Below are 20,169 nucleotides of genomic sequence, written 5' to 3' on the forward strand. Positions count from 1 at the left end.
CTTTGCAAGCATTTTTTAAAAACATTTTCTATCCTTTTTGTTCCACTTTTGTTGACATTCCAAGCATTTTTAGACATTTTCTGTCCTTTTTGTTGCACTTTTGTTACCATTGCAAGCATTTTTAGACATTTTCTGTAATTTTTGCTGCAGTTTTGTTAGCATGCAAGCATTTTCTTTCATATTGAGAGAGCGAGAGAGAGAAAGAGAGGAAATGGCCTTCACTTGTCACTTCTACAGAGATACAAACGAAACTGTGCAATCACCCGTCCGTACATATACAACATACCATACGATATGACGGGGGAGTAGACAGGACAGGATGACTGGGCAATAAAAGGAGGAGAGGAAAGGGGAAAACAAGAGGAGAGGGGAGGAGAAAAAAAAAGCAACTCAAGACTATTAGCCATGTTACGATAATTGAACGAAGTTGATAATTTTGCTGGCCTTAATAAATTGACATGTGCATCATGCCTGTGTGTTTTCCTCATCTCTCTTTACCACGCAGGCTGGATGACAAGAGGGTTCACTTTGCATCTGTCAGTGTGCATTGGTGCCCCAGTAGAATGAACAGAGACAGTGAACCCTCCTCTCAAACATTCTGGGGACTGAAAAGATGACGTGAGGGATGGGTGGGGTCCTATGTGATGGTCAAGCGCGGTCTATAAATGTCTTGGAGGGAGGGGACAGGGATGCCGATGGTCTTCTCAGCTGCTCTGACTGCACTGCAGGGTCTTCTTGTCAGCAACAGTGCATCTTCCGTCCCACACAGTGATGCCGCTGGGCAGGATCCTCAAGGAGTACATGATGTGGTCCGGGGCTTTGGCGCTCCTCAGTTTGATGATAAAGTAGAGGTGTCGCTGAGCTTTCTTGGCCAGTGCTGTGGTGTTGGTGCTCCAGGAGAGGTCCTCGGTGATGTGCACGCCCAAGAACTTAGTGCTGCTCACTCTTTCCACAGGGTCTGTGTTGATGGTCAGTGGAGTGTTGTAGTATATACACTCCTGATCAAACTCTTAAGACCAGTTGAAAAATTGCTAGAATTTGCATTTTGGATCTTAATGAGGTTTTAAGTAGCATTTTGAAAAAGTAATTTATTGAAAACAACATTAAACTGAAATAGGTTGTTTATCAGCTGATCAAAAGTTTAAGACCACAGGCTATAAAAGCCAAAATCTGCTCAAATTTTTCATTTTCTGTCAGGCATTCACACCGTCATGCCCCCCTGATGGCTAAAGCTAAGAAGCTTTCTCTTTTTCAACGTGGTCGGATTGTCGAGCTGCATGAACAAGGCCTCTCGCAGCGTGCCATTGCTGCTGAGGTTGGGCGCAGTAAATCAGTCATTCTACATTTTTTGAAAGATCCTGAGCATTATGGAACAGAAAAATTCAAGTGGTAGACCCAAAAAAAATCACACCTGCGCTGAGCCAGAGGATCCGATTGGCTGTCCATCAAGACACAAGGCGGTCTTCAACCCACATTAAGGCCCTTACTGGTGCCGACTGCAGCGCAATAACCATCAGACGGCATCTGCAGGAAAAGGGTTTAAAAAAACAAAAACGAATTCAAAGACCTCGTCTCCTTCAACGCCACAAAACTGCCCGTTTAGACTTTGCCAGGTAGCATCAAACATGGGACATTGAAAGGTGGAAAAAAGTTTTATTCTCTGATGAGAAAAAATGTAACCTTGACGGTTCAGATGGCTTCCAACGTAACTGGCATGACAAGGAGATCCCACCTGAGATGTTTTCTACCCGGCACAGTGGAGGGGGGTCCATCATGATCTGGGGTGCTTTTTCATTCAGTGGAACACTGGAGCTTTAGGTGGTGCGGGGTCGTCTAATGTGCAGATGTTACAGCCAGCGTCCCTCATGACTAAGGGCCCTCGTCTGTGTGGTAACAGCTGGGTTTTTCAACAGGACAACGCTGCAGTTCACAATGCTCGCTTGACCAAGGACTTCTTCAGGGAGAATAACATCACTCTTTTGGACCATCCTGCATGTTCCCCTCATTTAAATCCCATAGAGAACATTTGGGGATGGATAACAAGGGAAGTTTATAAAAATGGCCATCAGTTCCAGACAGTTGATGCCCTTGGTGAAGCCATCTTCACCACTTGGAGCAATGTTCCCACTAGCCTCCTGGAAACACTCACATCAAGCATGCCCAAACCCATTTTTGAAGTGATGAACAAGAACGATGGAGCTACTCATTACTGAGTCCTACTGAGAACATTTTTGGTTCTGGTTTGGAGAGTTTTTGTTATTTAAGTGATGGTCTTAAACTTTTGATCAGCTGATAAACAGCCTATTTCAGTTTAATTGTTGTTTCCAATAAATTACTTTTTCAAAGTGCTTTTAGTCTCACCCCCCCTTCTTGCTTTTGCATATTGTAGCTCTACTTAAAACCTCATTAAGATCCAAATGTACAAAATGCTAATTCTAGCAATTTTTTTTCAAAGAGTTTGATCAGGAGTGTAGAATCTATATATATATATATATATATATATATATATATATATATAGTAAGAGGTAGTACATTTTGACTTGTCACTTGCATGCTGAAAAAGTGTGTGATATACTGATATACATGTACAATGTACATAAATACTCACATTTATAAATACATGAATTCTCTCTTTTTAGTGGGAGGTTTTTTAAAGTAGCTTGCAGGCATGCACAGATTCCATTCCTAGAAAAGCTGAGTCTTGACACAACACCAAGACTTTTTTGGCGTGCGTTGGTGTGTTTTGCTTTGTTTTGAGACAGAGCGCTCAAGAGAAAAAAGACAGCTGTGTGGTTAAGTGTGACACTGCCATCCGTGGCTTTTTATCACATTTAAAGCCACTTAACATTTAGCAGCGTCCAGACGATCAGTCGTTGACTTCATATCTCAAGAGGACTGTGTTGTTTTGCAGTCACAGTGTATGTTTGTGTGCGTGGAGCTTTGCATGACTTTTTGTAGCCAGGAAGCAGAATGTTGCATGCAAGCTAACAAATAGACGCTGGAGATTCTGGTGTCGGAAGCAGACCAGCAACTAGCCTGTACGAGCAAATATCAGTTAATACAAAGTCCATCAGGTGTTTCACCTACAACCACAGCTGTTAATGCTAATGTTTTTTGCTAATTAGAGAGAAAAAACGTTTCCTGGGACATGTCGTGAATCTTTTTGCGCCATCACACAAACAACTGAGGCAGACGTACACTGTTTCACACTGTTGCCTTTTTCGGTTCTATTCCTCTCTCTGTGTGAGAGCTTGCAGAGGAGAGAGGAATGGTCTTGGTGCTGTTTGTGATAAAAGAGCAGTAGTGGTATTTGAGGGCTCTATCGCTACGGTGATCAGCTGTTGGAGGAGATTAGACAGGATTAAAAATCAGCGCATGTTCATCAGCGGAGCTTATGAATGGAATGACAAGATAAGCATGCATCTGTGATGGAGCATGGATATGTCCTCAAGCAAACATTTACAGTACTTTATCTACTTCATAAGCAGGCAACCTGCACCTTGAATAAAGCACTAATGGCCACACAGCAGTCCATTTATAGTAGATTACATATTTTTGTGTTTATGCTATGCACAGACCTGTTTGTTGACATTTTAAGCATTTTTTTCTGACACTTTTTCCTACCTTTTGTTAACATTTAAAGCGTTTTAGACATTTTCTATTATAGATTTTTATTTCTTTAATATGTTGAGTACAATTCAACATTCTTTCTGATTTTTGTTTGTTTCTTTTTAAGACATTTGATTGAATTTATTTTCACTTTTGTCTGCATTGCAAGCATTTTCAGATGTTTTCTACAGTGGAACCTTGGTTAGCATCTGCCCCTCGGTTAGTGTGTTTTTCAGTTAATGTTGAAAATTTACGTCAAAATTTTGCCTTGATTTGCGTACATTTTCCAGTTAGCATACAATCTTGTTGTGTTATAAATAAACTGTGTGAGTCCCACTGTGTTCTTAATGTATTTTTATCACAAAACATCCTTAGCTTCTAACAAAAAAGCCAGCTTGCTAAGTTACACGGTGGCAACCAGAACCAGACACGCCTGTGTCTCTCCCTGCTGTCTGCTCCCTGCCTGAGTGCCTGGCCCCTCCCCCACACACACAGACAGCAGCGCTCTTGCTCTGCCACGCTCTCTCACTCAGTCGGTTGTAGGAGGAGAACCTCAAATGTTCATTTATCCCTTTTATTCATCATTTATATGTATTTGTTTGCCTTTCCAGTTGTTTACTGCATGTCAAACTATAATTGTAAAAATATAATAACTAGGGATGTCCAACAGTGGCTTTTTTGCCGATAACCGATATGGCGATATTGTCCAACTCTGAAATACAGATATCAACCGATACCGATATGTGTAACATCACATATCTTTTTCTTGAGTAAAATTGTTCTAAAGTAACAATACTCTTGAATGAGTACAGTTGTTACTGGCTACTCCACCCATCTCTGAGTAGACATACAGTAGAATACAGTAGAATACATTTGTGTTTCTTGTGCCTTGATTTATTTTTGGAAATATTTAATTGATTTTTAGTTAAAGGGGTATTGTTTAAAATACACAAATTTGTGGGCTGTGTGGGCTACTGGTACTACTGGTACTACTGTGTGGGCTCAATAAAGTTCTTATCTTAGCCATCTAAGAAGATCTAATACTTTGTTTTTGGTGCCTAACAGTTTCCCAAGTGTATTAGTGTGTGTGTGTGTGTGAATGTATAAACAAGAGGCATTAACTTAAATTTCTTAGAAAGGCGCTTTATGAAAGTACTGTAAGTACATTTATTTGTATTCATTTACAACGCAGCCTTGCCACATCCAATATGGCAGCGACGTTGCCATAAGGCTCAGTGCTCGATGCCGTGTCTACATATATGGTTTTGACAACTGAACTTCCTGTTTCCCAGCGTTCTTTGGTGTACTGTTGTTGTAAATGTTTTGAGCTCACATAGTTTTTGAGTATTCAGCATCATTCGTTGGTAGTTACTGTATCTCCCTATTATGTCATTTTTCTTAGCTTAGTAAGTTCATTGTGAGCTCTGTTGTTACTCTGCTTGCTAAATAAAGAGTTCCTTCTTCCTCACAGGCTTTGAACAGCACCGTAATAACTACATGACATCCCTAATAAAAAAGTTTTTTGTGTTAACATGTTTAGCTTTCTGCAACGGATTGGATTCATTGGATTTACATGATTTCTTATGGGGAAAATATTTGGTTAGTGTCCCTTTTGGTTAGAGTCGGACCTTCTGGAATGAATTCTCAGGGCATTCAATCGATTGCAACTGGAATGTTGAGTTTGTCTCGAACACGTTTCGGCTCCCATCCGAGCAGGCTTTATCAGTTCATGCTCAAAGACTAGGTGGATTATAGATAGGACAGCTCTAGTCTAGTTCATGCTCTAATACTAGGTGGGACACACACCAGTCAGACTAGATAGGACAGCTCTAGTCTAAGAGCCTGGTGCAAGGTCCAATCTGGGTCCATGACCATCATTACATCTGAATGGGATGCTAACAGAGGTGATACCACCCAAACAACCATCGTTGGCGGGCAGAGGCCCCACTCCATTTTATCCTAACGATCGTAATTTGACACCACTAAAGAGCAAACCTTTCCTGAGTGGACAGGCCTCCAGCTTCCTTCCACATTACAAAAGTATGTATGTTAGATTAGTCTCCGATTAACTTAAATAGGCTCCAGCATACCCCACGACCCTAGTGAGGACGAGCAGCATAGAATGAATGAAAAAAGGAACACATTGGAAGAGAGTCCAATAACGAGTGTGGATTGTCCCTGCTGGGAAACGAGAAGGACTCCTTGAGTTAGAATATTGGAGAGAGCAGTGTTGGCAAGTCCCCGTGTGTCAGCTTAAAGGTTAGGAAAAGGATCCTACTAAATCAGTAATGCATCTATTGGACTCACGGGACCTTTTCATGCGCTCAGCTCACACCTCAGCGGCGTCCAAATGATTCCAGTGAGGTGTCCAATGACGACACGCTGCTTCTGTGCCCTTTGCAGCATGGACAGCGCCGCTTGGGAGGGCGTCCCCATCCACCCTGGTGCGTCTTTGTGTCCTCTATCTTCTGTGTCCATCTGTCTTTCAATATCTGTCCATCCAATCCAATTGATACATTCTTCACACACACAACACTATTATTATTATTGTTGTTTGAGCAATGCAGGACCTCCATCAAGGCCAAAAACTTTGGTTTATTGTGTGCTATGTTAACATCAAAATGGGCAAACATTTGAATGTGACCACATACACACTCAGTATGTTTGTACAATGGGTGGTAGATTGGGTGGGTGTTGTTGAAATGATTTGCTCCACTTGTGTAAGTATGCATGGTGTGTTGCAGGAAGAAACAAAACGATCAAACAGCTGTCAGACATAATGAACGTAGCTGATGAAAATAATGCGTCTAAAATGTCTATCAGCGTTCTTGCATGAATACACTCTTCTATGTGTTCTTCATTTCATTGCGCTGTTTTTCCATGGGAGTGTAGTGTAGGAACATTCATTTGTTGCTAACGCCATCGCATCACAAGCTCCAATAGCTTGGTGCAGACCCCCCTTCTTCTTTTCCATATTTACTTTATTTATGCAACAGAACAGGCTTTGTAATCTCGGTGGTATATTTATGGTGTTTATTGAATAATTGGAGTCTTATACAGTCGGAGCATTTAGATCAGGGGGCCAAAAGTCAGCCAACTTTAGGTCACGGGCCAAACTGGACAAGCCATGCACTGCCTGGCAGCACCCTGGAAAGCAAGATGATCACCACCAATGCCTTGCCGCCCAGGAAGGCTCTCAGTGTAGCAATTGCCTTTGTTTGAAGTGGGGAACAAGGCTATCAAAAGGTCCAACCAGATTGGGTGAACTGGACACAGCTCCAGATTGGCAGATGCTGGTGGCTCACACCCACCAGAGATAACAATAAGCAAACTGAGGCCTGACCTGGTCCTGTGGTCCACCTCACAGCGCAGAGTATACTTGGTGGAGCTCACAGTTCCTTGGGAGGATGCCGTGCACGAGGCTTTTGAAAGGAAAAAGCTCTGGTACTTGGGTGGAGAGTAAAACTCTGCCCAAGTTGGATGTTGGGGATTTATTGCAACAACTCCTGTAAGATGATGACGGACCTGGGCATCAGTGGACAATCTCTACTCCAGGCCATTAACAAGATGTCTAAGGTGGTAAAGAGTAGCCAGTGGTTATGGCGAAAGAGGAGAGACCCTTGCTGGCCTCCCAGACAATCTGGACTGACACAGAGTGGGGTGGTTGTAGGACGCCAGGCTCTACTACCGAGCCTAATGGAGACGTTGTGGGCAAGTCGGGTAAATGTTAATGAAAGAAAAACCTTTATAAGCCCAAGAAGGTGCAGGTAATCACAGTTGTGCAGGCAAAGGCAAACAAAAACCGACAAAAAACGAGTAAAAGCTCTGCAGAAACACAAACAGGTAGTCCCGGGGAAGTATCAACAAGGAAGACAAAACGTCTAGGTGACAGCCTGGCTGAGCAAACGATGACAACAGCAACACTGAACCAGCAAAGTCAGTTGACTCTGCTAGACAATATAAACCCCACTGATCACTAATTGAACCCAGCTGATAACGATTGCAAACAGCTGCACCCACAGTTCCGCGAGGGTAAAGCGGTGGCACATAATACCCAGCAGGATGCACGCAATACAAAATAAAAGCACAGAACAGGAAGTGACACTCCCTGTCATGTGGAGCATGACAATTTTGATCACTAGGCGTCGGTTATGTTACATTGATGAGACACGACGTTGGCATGTTCAACATGCTCTCCTCCCATTCCGTATGGAAGTGGTACGTTTTTGGCTTCTTACTTTGTCCTTCTTCCCAACTCTGTTTGAAATACTTTAAGTTTAGAATAAGTACAGTAAATTGAAGAGGCTAACTAGTTAGCTCAGTAGCTTGCTATGCTAGCGGCGGCCGTCTCTTATGACCCCGCAGTAATCCCGTAGCCTGCGCAATGTGGTGTAAACAAATAATAATAAGAGTGTAAAGGTGATTATAGGGTGTTATTTAATGTCTACAGGGATCTAATAACGTTAACAAAACATATTAAGAAAGTCATAAACAGATTTTCTACGCTCTAACTACGAAAGTATTCCGTTTATTAATGTTGAATCCTACTTCTAAATTCACTTATCGTGGTCGGAACCAATTACCCACAATAAACAAGGGACGACTGTATTACCAGAGGAAAAGGTGAAAAAATGAAATGAAAAGAAGAAATTGTGCACTGTGAATAAAGCTAAACTTGAGCACATTGCTATATTCCTTCTGCTGGGTGTGATTTGAATGCTGAGCAACTTTTTCTTGCTTTCCACGCTGAAATGAAGTGAGCAAAATTAGGGCACACGTGCGGTTGCCACAGAGACGGAAACTTTGATGTGCAACACATTCAAATATGTGGGGGGAAACAAAAGCATGTTTGCTATTTTTAGAGTGAATATTGATCACAGAGAGGAAAGAAAAGTCCAAGTTGCTGCTGAGTTTTTGCTGCATGAATTTATCCATTTCACCCCCCAAAAACTACAAGAGCAAAGTGCATTTGAAGTATGGATCTCTGGTATTAAGCTTCATTCCATTCACCCTTCTTCTCTCCCCCGTGTCCAGATCTGCACTCCTGACCTGGTGCTGTTCCTGGCGTGCACCAACCACCGCTTGAAGGAGCGGCTGCACAAGAGGGCGGAGCAGCAGGGCCGACCTGACGACAATCCCAAGGCCATCGACCGCCGCCTCACCAACTTCAAGCAGAACACCATCCCCTTGGTCAAGTACTTCCAGGAACGCGGCCTCATCGTCACGGTAACGGATGATGATCACCTTGAATGTCTACGTTGATAACAGTCGGTATAATGACAGCAGAACATGTCTTAACAAGCACGGCCTTGGAGCCGAGGACCTCTATAAAGAACAATTTCACTAGTGCTGACACCAACAAGTTCTCATGTCCACGCTTATTTGTCACAATTACTTTCTCTGCTTGTTTCTTAAAGATACCATCTTATTTTGTAACAATAGAGTGCAGTATTGAAACTGTGTTAGCCTTGATGCTGGAATTTACGCACTTTCAAAGTGCTTTTAGTAAGGGAACACCGTTTTGTGTGTGTGTGTAATGTAGTATCATGAAGGAGTGGGACAAGAGGACACAAATGTGAGCAACACTAGCATAGCTATGTAATGCTACAGCGCTAACATTACATTTTAACATCATGCTGGGTTAGCATCTTCGCTGAAGAAAAACCAAATGATCAAACTTAAAGCTTCCATGTCTGTAACTGACTGATGGATAGGTGGCAGAGCTCAGGGCTGCATTTTAAGATATGTGGCAAAGCCTGGGGTTTTTTTTGTTATACAAAGTAGTGGGCTTATACATGGGGTGGGGTCATCTAACTATGGGCGAGTCAGAGGTGCTATGACGCATGAGCAAAGAGGACTTTCCTTCATAATGTCATGAAAAGATGTAACATGAAAAGTGAGTAAGATGTAACAAAAATGTTTCTAAACAGGCCATACGGACAGATATTACTGTTAAAACATGATAAAAAGTCATGTTTGCATAACAGCTGGACTTGGAAATGAATGAAATATGTTGTGTGCTTTTTGAGTGCAAGCATCTTAATTGCTTTTTGTCAAGGAATGATTTTGATGTGAAATGTCAGCGCCATCACAGAACTGTCTTAACGTGTCCTCTCATTGTCCCTTTCATTTCATCCACTTTGATTTGAATGTCGTCTCAGATGCCTTCATTACATTTTTTTTTGCCGATGAGAAAGACATCGCGTGAAAGACGCTCATTAGACAGACGCCTCGCAGGAAATCAGCCACAGTCAATTCTGTGCGTGTGCAATCGATGGAATCCGCCACGTAATCAGAGGAAAAGGGGCAGAGTGTAATGAAGCATTCCCCACCATGCAGACATACACAAACATAAACAACATGAAATGTTTTGTCTCAAGAGATGTCCACACGTCTTCCTGTTGAGACGTCTTAATGAGATACAAACAAGCAGAAGCAAGCACCAATCTAGCGTATTTAAACATATTTTTTTCTCTTCTCAGCTGGATGCTGACCGTGAGGAAGAGGAGGTGTTCTGTGACATCAGCATGACTTTGGACAACAAGCTGTCCCCCTCCCAAGAGACAGCTGCAGGTACTACTACTACTACACCTACAGTACTATGTAAATACACTGCTGTAGTGCTGCAAGTCAATAATATGCTGCTCGTAGCTTGCACTCGGGGTGGGCAATACTTCAAATGTTTGTATCAATCCGTTTCCAAGTAACTACAGGGACACTATTGCAGATACTGATAGATGCCGATACTTTTTACGTGACATTTTCAAGATCGTTGAATGAATTTTTGTGAAACACAATACAAAAATATTAGGCAAACAAAAAAAGTATATTTCTATCAAAAAATGTATTTGCCAATCAATGAACAATATATAAATACAACAATACAGTGGCACCCCAGTGAGTGTATGCTTTTTCAGTTTACAACAAAAATGTATGCACAAATGTTCCCATCTTTGTGTAGTGTGGCTTATGTAGTTGTATGTGATGACATAAGTGTAGTTGTGTGAGTTTGTAAAGGTGAGACCAAACTCTCCCACTCGCTAGCTCTGTAGTTACCAGGGCAGTTGTCAGGGAAACCGCCGTTGCTAGCTAAGCTTTGTGAGGAGCGAGCAATCATGAAGGCGACAGTGTGTGCTACTGGATATGCTTTGGAATGGCGTCAGGTTTGAAAAAAACACAGACAGTCAGGATCTCCACATGTATTTCTGTGAAGCAATGGCAAAGGGGGGTACACTTTTAGCAGGCACACACAGCTGCATTCCTTGCTCTCTGCAGCAAGGCGCTTGAAAGGGTCATTTTTGTCAGATTTAAGTGCAAAATGAATGCTGTTTTTTTCAGCTCCACAGCGACTTAGAAACAGCTTATCATAGTTACACAATCAACATACACTGAAAAGAGTGTTTTTTAAGCAGTTAGTTTCATACGGAAGGAGCTGCGGAGCTTAGAACACATTTTACCAGCTGCTCAAATATCCACGTTATGGCGGCAGGTAGTAATGTGCGGATCCATACTGAAATATTGATACTTCGCATAACAAATTTCTATGCTGTAAAATCGATTGTCAAATCAAAATATGGATACTTTTGATGCTCACTCATGTGAGGTCATGTATATCATTAACAGGAACACAGTGGAAAGTAATTATTGAGATTGGTAATTATTTTTCATTCTTATAGTAGTTCTTAATAATTAATAATTTATTTTCATGCTTTTATTATTTTACTTATTTTCTTTTTTTGTGTTTAAAACACCCTTTTCACATGTTATTTTGTTTGTTTTTTCTGTTGTTATATATTAGCTTGGCTGTACTGTAAATTATGCCGCTACTGCAATATACTTTAGAGTTTAAAATTATTTTGATGCGTTGTATTTTTTATGCTATGAGCTATGCTATGATTTGAAATACACTATGGTAATGGTAATAGTTTAATTTATTTGAACATGCATACAAGTTATATTGGAATACATCAAATATTACAATTCACAGTTCCACATGTTCAAAAGGAGTAGGAAGAAGCAAAACTTATTTAATACTACCCCCCCATTTGTTTTACCTCAATTGCAACACATTTGTTCACGTCCTGTATTCCAAATACACTCTCTTCTAGTTGTATACATCGAAAATGAATGAGATAAAGTAGTAATGTGATAAACAGTAGAAAAATTAGTAGTGAAGTTTCAAATTTAGTCAAATTTCACCCTAACTACTTGATTTGACAATCCTAATAAATAATATGAAATAGACATAACAAAACATAGTTTGATAATAGGTGAGTAATGACAATGAACTCCTAAAAAGGAAGAGTAAGTAATAAGTGTGGTAGTGATTAGACAAATGAAATAGAACAGAACATAGTTGGATAATGGGTGAGTACTGGCAATGTACTCACAAAAGAATAAAGAGGAATCATTGACCAGAAGGAATAGTTAGTAGTGAGCGTAGTAGTGATTAGACATACAGTAGCATTGTATATTTTATAGGGAATATGAGCAATATGCGAGATACCGATCAGATACCAATAGTTTGTGCAAACACACCTAATGTGTCTGGTAAATTCATAAACGTAGTATTATTTGCAGATGATACTACTGCCTTCTGTTCTGTAGAAAGTACACAAAAGCAAATAAAAAAGTTACAGATGAAATGACTATACTAAAAAGGTTTGACCTAGTTTATTTTCAAACAGCTAAAATTATGCATAAAGCAAACAGTAATCTGCTACCTAAAAATGTCATACAATTCTTCTTGAATACAATTCTTCTTCTTGAGAGGAGAAATATGACCAAAGGGAAAATTAAACTTAAAACACGTATACACAAGAACAACGCAAAAACCTTCAGCATCTCAGTATGTGGAATCAAATTATGGAACGGATTGAGTAAGGAACTCAAACAATGCATTAAAATGAGCCATTTGAAGAAACAATACAAGCAGTTGATGTTTGCAAAGTACAAGGAAGAAGAGTCTTGAAACACTATGTACATATAGGGAATATGAGGCATGTGATTCATGTTTGTCACACTTAAATGTTTCAGATCATTAAACACATTTCAATATTAGTCAATTACAACACAACAGCAGCAACAACTGCAATCAAGCATTTGTGATAACTTGCAGTGAGTCTCTCACAGCGCTGTGGAGGAATTTTGGCCCACTCATCTTTGCAGAATTGTTGTAATTCAGCCACATTGAAGGGTTTTCAGCATGAACCACCTCTTTAAGGTCATGCCACAGCATCTCAATAGGATTCAGGTCAGGACTTTGACTAGGCCACTCCAAAGTCTTCATTAAATTTTTCTTCAGCCATTCAGAGGTGGACTTTCTGGTGTGTTTTGGATCATTGTCCTGCTGCAGAACCCAAGTTGGTTTCAACTTGAAGTCACAAACAGATGACCGGACATTCTCCTTCAGAATTTTTTGGTACACAGCAAAATTCATGGTTCCATTTATCACAGGATGTCTCCCAGGTCCTGAAGCAGCAAAACAGCCCCAGACCATCACACTACCACCACCATATTTTACTGTTGGTATGATGTTCTTTTTTTGAAATGCAGTGTTATTTACTCCAGATTTAATGGGGCACACACCTTCCAAAAACTTCAACTTTTGTCTCACCATACCAGAAAGTATTTTCCCGAAGGTCTTAGGGATCATCAAGATGTTTTCTGGCAAAATTGAGACCAGCCTTAATCTTTTTGTTCAGCAGTGGTCATCATCTTGCAACTCTGCCATGCAGGCCGTTTTTGTCCAGTGTCTTTCTTATGGTGGAGTCATGAACACTGACCTTAACTAAGGCAATTGAGGGCTGCAGTTCTTTGGCTGTTGTGGTGACTTTTGTGACCTCTTAGATGAGTCGTCGCTGTGCTCTCAGTTGGCATGCCACTCCTGGGAAGGTTCACCACTGTTCCATTTTTTTGCCATTTGTGGATAATGGCTCTCACTTACCCCTTTTCCACTGTAGCCAAAAAGTGTTTTTTTTTTTTTCAAAACACACAACTCACTATAGTCCTTGACAGCGCACATTATTGACAGGTACAAATATACATAAAAAGGTGCAAAAATGTAAAAATTAAAATGCAAAATGCAAAACATTTTAACATAGAGATTGCATGTTGCAATAATAATTAATTAATTAATTAATTAATTAAATTTAACCAGAACACTGTTGCACAATAAACGTTACTTCTTACATGACTAAAGGGTTAAGATGAAACTAGTTTTCTGTCGTATACTCAAATGAGAAGGGGAGAGTGATGAGGCTTTCATTCATTTGACAATAGCAATCAACTGCAGCATGCTAACGGTAACAGCAGGCTAGTATTTACACCCAAAACTGTGAACAAATACAGCTTACGGGAGTCCAGGCAGGTCTGACTTGTGCCTTCTTGAGTCTTCTTTTGTGATAGCCTCCAGGGTTTGTGTGGAGTTCGGAGAAGTACAGCATTGTGGTATTAACACACCAGCACCAGCAAGCTGGCACGCCGGTGTCTGTGGCCCAAAACTTTGTCAAGCTCCTCAAAATAAGGCATTGCTCTCCTCCAACCACTGCCACGCCTGCGTAGGTCTTTCTTCTGGTCTCTAGTCCTTCTTTAATTGCTGAAATGTATTTGTTAAAAGACTGAAAAAAAACCTTGCTGCAGCCATCACGCCTCTTCATGCATGACAGTATTGGCAGGGTTCTTGTCGCCATTTCAGATTTCTTCTGCACTTCTTCGACTGTCCAGATGGACAAGGGACAGTGGGATTCTTCTGGTGTCCATGTTTTTGGAGCATTTTCTATTGTTAGAGTTACAATGAAAGTAATTCACAGACTTTTTTTTCGGTCACCTCGCCCACCTCATTATGCACTATGAACGGTTCGCTCACTGACTCAGCAAGCTTTTGGAGCCAGAGTTGAGCCAAAAAAAGACAGTTTTGGGTTGAACCAATTGTGGAACCATGACAATGGAAAAGCAAAGCCCTGAGAACCAGCGCCAAAAAATCTCTGAACAAGTCACACTGGGGTAACTGTGGTTAGCTGGAGTCCCAAAGCTTCAGAAATAGCTTTATAACCTTTTCCAGACTGATAGATGTCAATTACTTTCTTTCTGGGAGGGGCAACGGGGGTGCAATCACTTTTTCACACAGGGCCATGTAGGTTTGGATTTTTTTCTCCCTTAATAATTAAAGGTTTCAAAACTGCATTTTGTGTTCAGTTGTGTTGTCATTGACTAATATTTACATTTGTTTGATGATCTGAAACATTTAAGTGTGATTAAAAAATAAGCAATCAGGAAGGGAGCAAACACTTTTGCACACCACTCTACGTTCTCTTGAAAAAGTAAGTCAAATATGTTTTTGTTTAAATGAAGGTGATTTTATGGTTCCATTTTTCATATCATAAGCCAGTAGCAGGTGCAACCAGGAATTCTGGGCCCCATGGAAAAAAAAATCACATTGGTCACCCCTTTTATTTTTTAATAATTTTATAATTGCCTACTTTTTTGGGCCCCCTGGCAGTCAGGGGACCTTGGAGTTGTCTTAACTTTTCCCCCTTATACGGCACCCCTCTCCAATAGCACCTCCAATAGCACTCATCATAAATAAATTGAAACATTTACAGTTAATCTATGTGATCAGTATCGGCCGATTTCACTCATGGATGATTGGAATCGGCAGCATAAAACCCTGATTGGAGCATCCTTAGACTTTATTCCCATAATATTTGGACTTTATTCCCATATTACAACTTTTTCCCCAACCTAATTTTCCAAAAATGATAATATTTTGTTTTGTTTCTTTCTCAAAACTGCTGTTCTTTTTTCAAATTTTCCAACTATTTAAACTTTCTTCATGTGAATTTTCTTCCAGTAATTATGACTTTTTTCCCCATAATATTTAGACATTATTTTTTCCCCAACCTAATTTTCCAAAAGTTACAACTTTATTTGTTGTTTTGGTTGTTTCAAGATTCAAGATTCAAGAGTTTTATTGTCATATGCATAGTAAAACAGGTAGTTATACTATGCAATGAAATTCTTATTCTGTTCATTCTCCCAAGAAAAGAAAGAAAACACAAGTTTCTCATAATATTACAACATTTTTTGTGATTCTTTTTTCTTTAACATTGAAACTTTTATGCTACTAAAATGACAATATTTTTACTCATAATATTAAAACGTTATTCTGGTAAAATTATTACTTTTTCTTGTTAGATCATTTTTGTCTCTTAATATTTTGACTTGCTGATTTTTACTGCTGATTTTTCCATTTTTACTGTTGTTTTTTTATTTGTTTTCTTTTTGAATTATATTTGTAGAAAGTGCTGAGGGCTAGTAAAAAAATAGACAATGGCCAGAAATGGTTCATGGGCCACACTTTGGACACCCCTACATTAACGCTACACACACACATGCACACACGCACACACACACAGTAGGGTTTACTAAAAACATTTTTATAAGGTGTAAATTGTAGCATCAAGGCTAACACACTGCCAGTACGTCTTTATTTAACAAATGGAATAATATGGGCCTTTGAAGAAATGAGGATTTTTGCATGGTGTTGTGCATAAAAACTGCATGAGCAGATTGAGTGCAGGGAAAAGTGGGGACTAGCAGATGGTGATGTGGAGGAAGGAGGAAGTGTGTCATCCAAGTGGGAATGCAACTGCCTTTCGTGTAGCAAGATGGGAAAGACACTTTCAGCAAGAAATGTCAAGATGTCCGTGCCAGATGGAGGAGGAGCATGTTGTCATTTTACAAGCCGCTATCATGCTACCATGCTAGCATGTCACGCCCACCCTGCAACATGATACTTCTTAGTACCTTAGCTTAGCCATGAAAGCATCCATGGACATTCATTGTTGGCACCCTGAAAATGGATTCTCTGTCAAACAATGCAACCCAGCACTGAAAAGATTGATTGTTTTCCACCAGAAATTAGAATGAATACAGAAAAGCCCTCAAGGGCTTACCATAAACGCTCCAATTAACGTCTCTTTTCAATCAGGTCTCCTACACACACCGGGTGTATGTTCTACAAAAGCAAATAAGCGCCGGGCCCTCTAATTAGCACTGTGGCAAAAAACATTGTGCATTTGCAGTATCATTAGTGGGATTGTCTAGCTCTTTATGCTCTTTATGCACTTCAAAATGTTGCCACTCTGTGCAAAGTACTGTTTACCATCAACTCGCCAGCACAATTAATGTTGACCCAGCAGTTTGCTATTTCCTGCTAGTAAAACATTGGTTGTGTTTCTGCGGTGTTATGTAATATGTATTTTATAAAAGAGCATGTGTGGCGAGACATAAACACACATCTTTCTCTTTTCTGTGCATTCTAAAGATATAAAAACAGCTATAAAGAGGCAGGGACAGTAATTAATGCACATAATGGGACACCCCCATTCTACCTACAAAGCCCACTATTAAAACACCTCCAAACACCTCCAACAGCGTTTTATGGTTTTATATGCATGCTATGACCATGTAGTAACAGACACATTTATGATAACATGGAATACTTACAGTTTGCTGTACTTTGGTCATTTTAAGCATTACTGGAACGTCCTTCCTGGGCGCATTGATTTCACATAGCAACATAGAAAGGAATGCTACACCTAGCGTTAACTTTTACAAACTCAAACACAGAAACACAGCAGCAATATGTAGCGTTACGTTTTGGTAGTAGCCTGAGGCGTTGTGAGCGAGTGTGTGGTGAAGCTAGTTGCTAGCCGGCTAGTATCTGGCCGGTGTGGTGTGGCAAGGTGTCACTACGGCAGTAATGTTCTTTGGTGTAACAATGTTAATAATAATAATGGTTAATATGCAGGTCACATTATGTAAATGGAGCGTCGGTGGTTTTTGGAGGTTTTTTCAGAATAGTTGCGTCCCATTACGGGCCTTCTTAGCTGCCTCTTTTTTGCTGTTTTTACATCTTGAGAACACATAGAAAAGAGGAAGACATATGTGTTCATGTTTCAGCTAAGGATTGTGGATGATGGGAAAAATTCCAAAAGAAGTGCAGTTTTCCTTTAAATGCTTGTGGAGAAATGCGGAAGACGTATGTTGTATGAAGTTGGGATGTTTCATAATATTGGGCCGATACTGGCATCAAAATGAGATATCAGATCATATTGGTATGGGTTTTTCTGCTGATAATGAGTGTTGATGGGCTCTACACAGCCACAAGCTTGGTTGCTCAGTGTGTCCGTGGTGTGGAATTATTTACAAGTTCGTTGCTTGGATTGTAAATATGTCATTTGCAATGAAAGGTTATGTAAGGGGGGAATAAGGTGTCTTTCTTTCATATGTTTTCTTCATGCTGCCATGCTGGAAGGGGTGAAGAAACTGTTACGTACCACCTAAATGATACTGTGTCTTTTCCAAGACTCTGTAAAGACACTTATAATAGACTTGGTTCTAAGCTGAAGTCAAGTCGAAATGTTGCTATCTACGAAGATTCATCACCCGAAATAAAGCTAACAGATTTTTACCACTGTCAGAGCCAAATGTGACTGTTTATAACAAACAGAGAAAAAAACCATCACCATGAAGTCAGCAAAGAGCATCAGACATACAGAAAAACTGTGCCAAGGTCAAGTGTCAAGGTCAAAGGTACTTCGGTGCTTGGAGACGGAGCCATATCTAACATAAACATAAACAGAATAGCCATTTCCAGCTATCCAAGTGCCACTGTCTCTGACGTCACAAAACTGATACCTGAGGCACTGGCAAAACACCAAGGGGTGAAACATCTGATTGGTCATGTGGGTGCAGTAGATGTCAGAAAGCAACCATCTGAAACCTTAAAAAAAGACTTTAATGAACTGTTTGAGAGTCTTGATAAAGTTGCAATACCAACGTTCATCAGTGGACCTCCCAAACATGGACAGGAGGATGAACAAATTTAACAGGCTACTTCAGTTGAACCACACAGAGATGCCCTTTGCAACTCATGTCTAGCCAAGTTAAGTGAGGGGGTTTCATCACAGTTATTTTTTTTTTTAACTCAGTCAATACACCACTTATTTTATGAATGTCCAATTTCTCAATCATTCAGGACAGAAGTTTCTATGTTACAGTTTACGTCCTTTAATACACTTATTGATATCAAGGAAATGGTCTTGTTTCTACAATCAAACTTTCATAAAGGTTTGGAGAATGCTGTGAAACGTCTTCATTTCCATATTCATAAATCCAGAGTGATGTCATATAAACCAAACATTCACAGTTTTTTTTCTGAACTAAAAATATTATATGAATTACTGAAAAACAGAAAGGCAATGAGAACCTTGCATACATTGGAGAACATTATAAAAACAATTCATATGAAAGACTAATATAAAAAAAAACATACAAATATCAAAGTGTGCTCCGCATCCTTTGACCTTTCAGTATGTGGCACTCGGTGGAAAAAGTTTGGACACACCCGTCCAAAACCTGAAAACTTGAGTTAGTCCAACTTCCATTCTGTGGTATTTTGTATATGAGTGGGTTCAAAAGGTCAGCAAGGCGTATTTCACAATGAGGGTAGGATAGGATGTATTCGTCGTGGCTAGTTATAGTGCCGGTTGTGGACATTTTGGGTTCTGATAGCTCCCAACCTTGTCAGACTGTTATATTGAGTAATGGCCTCCTGCGATTTCCAGTGGGTTGACAAGCTGTCGTGAGTTTGTTTATAGCTCGTGATTGGCTCCTGGCAAAGAAAGAGCTACCTTTTCCTCACTGACTCGTGAGCGGCACAGTATTTAAACAATTAGTAGGAGTTCTGAAAGGAGATGTCACGAGATTAGAACATGGCCATAAATGATCCGCACCGCTGTATAAGCTGCAGGGTTCAAAGTTTAACGAAACGTAGTGGCTTATACACCACAAATTACGGTAGTCTTTTGAAAGTACCTAAGTACTGTTGGCAGTGGCTTGATGATGTAGTATTTGTGGTGGTGTGCAGGTGATCCAAGCGAGCAGGATGTGAATGTGCTGGCTGAAAGCAGGAAGATGGTCGACATGGCGTGCAAGGAGGATGAGGTAACGCCATGCATGTCTTGTGTCTTTGTCATTAAAGCAAGTATGCATGCAGCCCTCACCTATTTTCACCTTCTCAAGGGACAAGACCATACAAAGTCAATGTGGATATACTTTAGAGTAGTCAGTGTACAACTTGTATAGCAGTATAGATTTACTATCAACACACAGCCATTATTTTTCCCTCAACGAACCCCAGCTCCCTGATGCCGGCAGCATTCGTGTAACACCACCACCACCACAATGATCTTGTTCTACATTATCGCTTTTTGTGTTGCCAGATGTTTACGAGGATGTGTGTAATACCACTATACTGCTATTAGGAATGGGTACCTTTGACGTTTGAACCAATACTGTGCCAATAAACGGTACCTCGGAATCGATAACAGTACTAAAAGGTACCAATACTTGATAATACTTGATAATACTTGATAAATGGCTCTGTACTTGATATTCTATACAGTCATCACTCGCTACATTGCAGTTCAATCATCGCTCCCTCACCCCATTGTTGTTTTTCAAAAATTGATTATTAATAAATGACTATAATGA

The 20,169-nt window shown here is 40.2% G+C and overlaps 1 protein-coding gene across 3 annotated transcripts in view; it reads left to right on the top strand.

The window, feature by feature from the left end:
• Positions 1-20,169, top strand: part of ak5 (adenylate kinase 5) — a 48,401-nt gene that overhangs the window by 17,185 nt on the left and 11,047 nt on the right. For all 3 annotated transcript variants that reach the window (XM_054767314.1, XM_054767315.1, XM_054767316.1), the window contains exons 6-8: positions 8,644-8,835; positions 10,092-10,182; positions 19,544-19,620. In XM_054767314.1, the coding sequence (XP_054623289.1) occupies positions 8,644-8,835; positions 10,092-10,182; positions 19,544-19,620 (360 nt within the window). The remainder of the gene's footprint in view (positions 1-8,643; positions 8,836-10,091; positions 10,183-19,543; positions 19,621-20,169) is intronic.

This window comes from Dunckerocampus dactyliophorus, chromosome 2 (assembly GCF_027744805.1).
Source record: "Dunckerocampus dactyliophorus isolate RoL2022-P2 chromosome 2, RoL_Ddac_1.1, whole genome shotgun sequence".
Classification (NCBI taxonomy): Eukaryota; Metazoa; Chordata; class Actinopteri; order Syngnathiformes; family Syngnathidae; genus Dunckerocampus; species Dunckerocampus dactyliophorus.